Below are 3,374 nucleotides of genomic sequence, written 5' to 3'. Positions count from 1 at the left end.
GGGTCATGGGGGGGGGTCAGGGCTGTGGTGTTATGTGGACTCCAGAGCTGTGTGTGGATGTTCCGTCAGACTGTTAGTGACCTCTTGACCTCCATCTTTGTGTTCAGGCACAGTGAGTGGCTTTGGTCTGGACTTCCTGCCCTCTGCGACCTGTACCGCAGCCTCAGAGACCAGCTGGCACCAGACAGGACCCGGTGGTAGCTCCTGGACCAATCAGGAGTCTCCAATGGAGGACTCGTCCTCCACCGTTCTGCTCGACAGCCTCAAGGTGTCACTGCACTTTACACAGTTTCAGTTTGGCGCCCCCTAGTCACAGTTGACGTCCTCTAAAATGCTGTCCTCTCTGTCCTCCAGTCCATCTGGTCCAGCTCGATGATGCAGCCTGGTCCGTCGGCGCTGGAACAGCTCCTCCTGCAGCAGAAACAGAAGCAGCAGCGAGGTCACGGCACCATGAACCCGCCTCACTGAAACAGAACCAGAGGCAGAGCTTTGTGTCTGAACAACCAAAACCAGCACCACCTGGAAATACGGATGGAGGAGAAAAATCCAACCAGAAGTTTGAGGAAGACTTGCTCCAACTGAAAAAGCAAGTGGTGACGAGTGGTGGAGTGGGGCGGAGGTGTGACTCCCCAGACGAGGCTGAAACACCAACCGTGGAGCACTAACGCCCCCTGGAGGACCAGAGGGTGTAGGATTTCTTCAACCATGGCGTGTACATGTGGGCGCTGCTGCCGGGTTTTTCTCTTAAACCCGATGAAATCACAACTTTAAGAAACAGTGCCACCTCCTGGTTGTAGACCCACACCACGTCTTCATTTGATCTTTGTCTGTAACCACGCGGCCTCGTTGGAGCACCAGCTTTTAGGGTTTCCACTCCACAGGCTGCAGCAGGTGGCGCTGTGACAGAGCAAGGACAGCGTGGGGGTGAGGTTAAACAGGGGGTTCCAGGCCCTTAATCTAATTCTTTACTGAGGAGGGGGCGGCGCAAGGCTGTGATTGGCTGAGCAGAGGAGGGTGACAAAGGAACAGACTTTTACTGCTGACACCAGGTCTGTGTCTCCACACCTGGACTGACGCAGTGGTGGGAGGAAGATGGGGGGGGCGGGGGGTGGGGGGGGGCATGTAGTGTGTTAGCAGCGTTAGCTTCAAGACTAAACCTGTGATTGTGATTTGGTCGTAGCGGTTTTCAGCTTCCCGTCCTCTCAGCTGTGTGGCTGCTGTCCTGTGTCGTCTTCTTCTTCTTCTTCTTCTTCTTCTTCTTCTGTATCCTTGACTTCCTGTTTCCTCTTGTTATGAAATCATGTATCCTGACACTGTTTCCTGTTCACAGCGCCTCTATTTTTCAGCCACTTCATCTTCGTTTTCCTGCTTAAATCTGCACTTTTTATTTTCACAAAATTTTCACTGGTTTTTGATCAGATAAAGAAAAAACCAGAACCTTTAGAAAAGTTGGTGACTGACGGAGGATCAGTTGTATTCCTGCTCCCCCCTCTTCTTTTAGTCCCTGAAAACTTCAGAGCCAATCAGAGCACAGCTCGCTTCAGTCAGCCAATCCAAGGCTTGCTCAGGCGTTCAAGAGAGGAAGCAGTGTGGATGACCTTTGACCTTTCTTAGTGAAGCAGACGTGTTTTCTGTGATTGTGTTTTTGAACAAAAAAGCAAAGATGAAACTTCGAAGGACGGCGTTCACGTGATCTGAGCTGCACGTCCTCTCTGACTTTATTCTTTTTAAATTTGAATTCATCTGAATGACGTCTTGGATTGGACGGATTCTGATTGGTCGGAGACGTGTTGTGTTTCTAGTGGAATGAGCCTTTAATAAAAGCTAGCCATGTTCTCCTGATGAAAGCGTCCGTCATGGTTCCTCTGTGTGAAGAGATGGTTACGTTCTCAGGTCACGTGACCAAGACCAGATGTTATAAAATACTACTCCGAGCTCTCTTGATGGTTGTGACCTAAAGCTCTACATGTGCTGCCACCTGGTGGCTGTGCAAATCAGAGGTCTTGAGTTTTTCATTTAACCAAGTACATGAAATTAAAACAATTACAATAGGAGGGGTGACATGAAAAACAATGTAAACTCCAACAAATGGTGACAGTGACCCCTGGTGGTAAGTCTTTGTATTTTTTCCCATTAAAACATTTATTTGTACTTCCTGGTACTTCACAAAAACTTGGCTTCGACAATAAGTTGAGCGAAAGCAGAACAGTCGAAGAAACTGGAGTCATCTTCATAACCAAGGATCTGGGCCTGTGTTCCAGGGCGCCATCTGTTGGACCAGATTGTATCCTGAAGATGCAGTGAAATAAAATTCAGGCTTATGTTTAGATTGGTAGGTTAACGTTTTTAAACGTTACTCGTTTGAATTGATTGTGTGGCCAACCTTGTGAACTCCTTGTGATTTTTTTTCACCCGTTTTGTAAAAAAAAAAAAAACAACCTATTTTGTCAGAATAGTCTATCTTTGATACTGCTAAGATTTTTATGATACTCGGACAACGTGGTTATCTGTTTTGATTATTTTGAAGCACTTTGTTTTTAAAACTGCTAAACTACTATTCTGTAGTACCATGTTACGAAATGTCACATCCACTAGAGGGAGCCTCATATTTCAACTGAACATCTGGATGTGGACTTTCTTTGACTTCATTATTTTCTCCTTCAGGTGTCAGCTGTGAAGACCTGACTCTAGACCAGGCTGAACAGTTCCCTTCAGAAGGCAGCTCTGTCACTCTGACCTACAAAGACAAGAAGGAACCAACTGGCACTGACTATTTCTTCTGGTACCGACAAGATCCAGGAAAAGCACCAGAGTTCCTGGTCTCTGTCTCAGGGACAGGAGCACCTCTGTCAGCCTCAGTCCCTGGACTGTCTGCTACAGTGAAAGCTGAAGAAAGAAAAGTGGAGCTGCAGATCAACAGTGCTGCAGTGAGAGACTCTGCTGTTTACTACTGTGCTGTGAGGCCCACAGTGACAGGAAACACCACAGCTCTGTACAAGAACACCTGCTGCTGCTGCCCTCCACTAGAGGGAGACACTGTCCAGAAGGCGGCTCACTGTGTTCAACATCAGAAGTTCTGCTGTGTCAGACTGAATGTTGAAGCTGGTTGTAGAGATGGAACTTCTGCTGTGGCTGAGTTTGGCTGCTCTTGTCTTTGGTAAGATAGAGAACAGTTCCACCTGGTACTGAGCTTGGACTCTATGTTCCACAGCTGTTCTTTGGACTCTTCTGACAGCCTGTATCAATGCTCTTCACTGATGTTTTCTTCTTGTTCAGAGTGTAGAGGACAGGACAGAGTGGACCAGCTACAAAGAGACGTCTCTGCTGCTGAAGGACAGACGGTCTCACTGGACTGTAACTTTCAGACCAGTGAC

At 47.7% G+C, this 3,374-nt stretch overlaps 1 protein-coding gene and 1 long non-coding RNA gene across 2 annotated transcripts in view; both read left to right on the top strand.

The window, feature by feature from the left end:
• The window catches only part of smg7 (SMG7 nonsense mediated mRNA decay factor), a 21,420-nt gene extending 21,332 nt beyond the window's left edge, over positions 1–88 (top strand). The window contains exon 4 of the mRNA XM_025052465.1: positions 70–88. Coding sequence (XP_024908233.1) covers positions 70–88 — 19 coding nt within the window. The remainder of the gene's footprint in view (positions 1–69) is intronic.
• On the top strand, positions 87–1,842 carry LOC107990170 (uncharacterized). The gene is made up of 2 exons (XR_001761751.2): positions 87–268; positions 355–1,842. It is a non-coding gene; the product is annotated as an uncharacterized LOC107990170 (long non-coding RNA).
• Positions 1,843–3,374: the final 1,532 nt, after the last annotated feature.

Source organism: Cynoglossus semilaevis, chromosome 20 (assembly GCF_000523025.1).
Source record: "Cynoglossus semilaevis isolate Cse_v1.0 chromosome 20, Cse_v1.0, whole genome shotgun sequence".
Classification (NCBI taxonomy): Eukaryota; Metazoa; Chordata; class Actinopteri; order Pleuronectiformes; family Cynoglossidae; genus Cynoglossus; species Cynoglossus semilaevis.
Note: the sequence above shows the minus strand (reverse complement) of the source record. Positions and strands in the feature narration are given on the sequence as shown.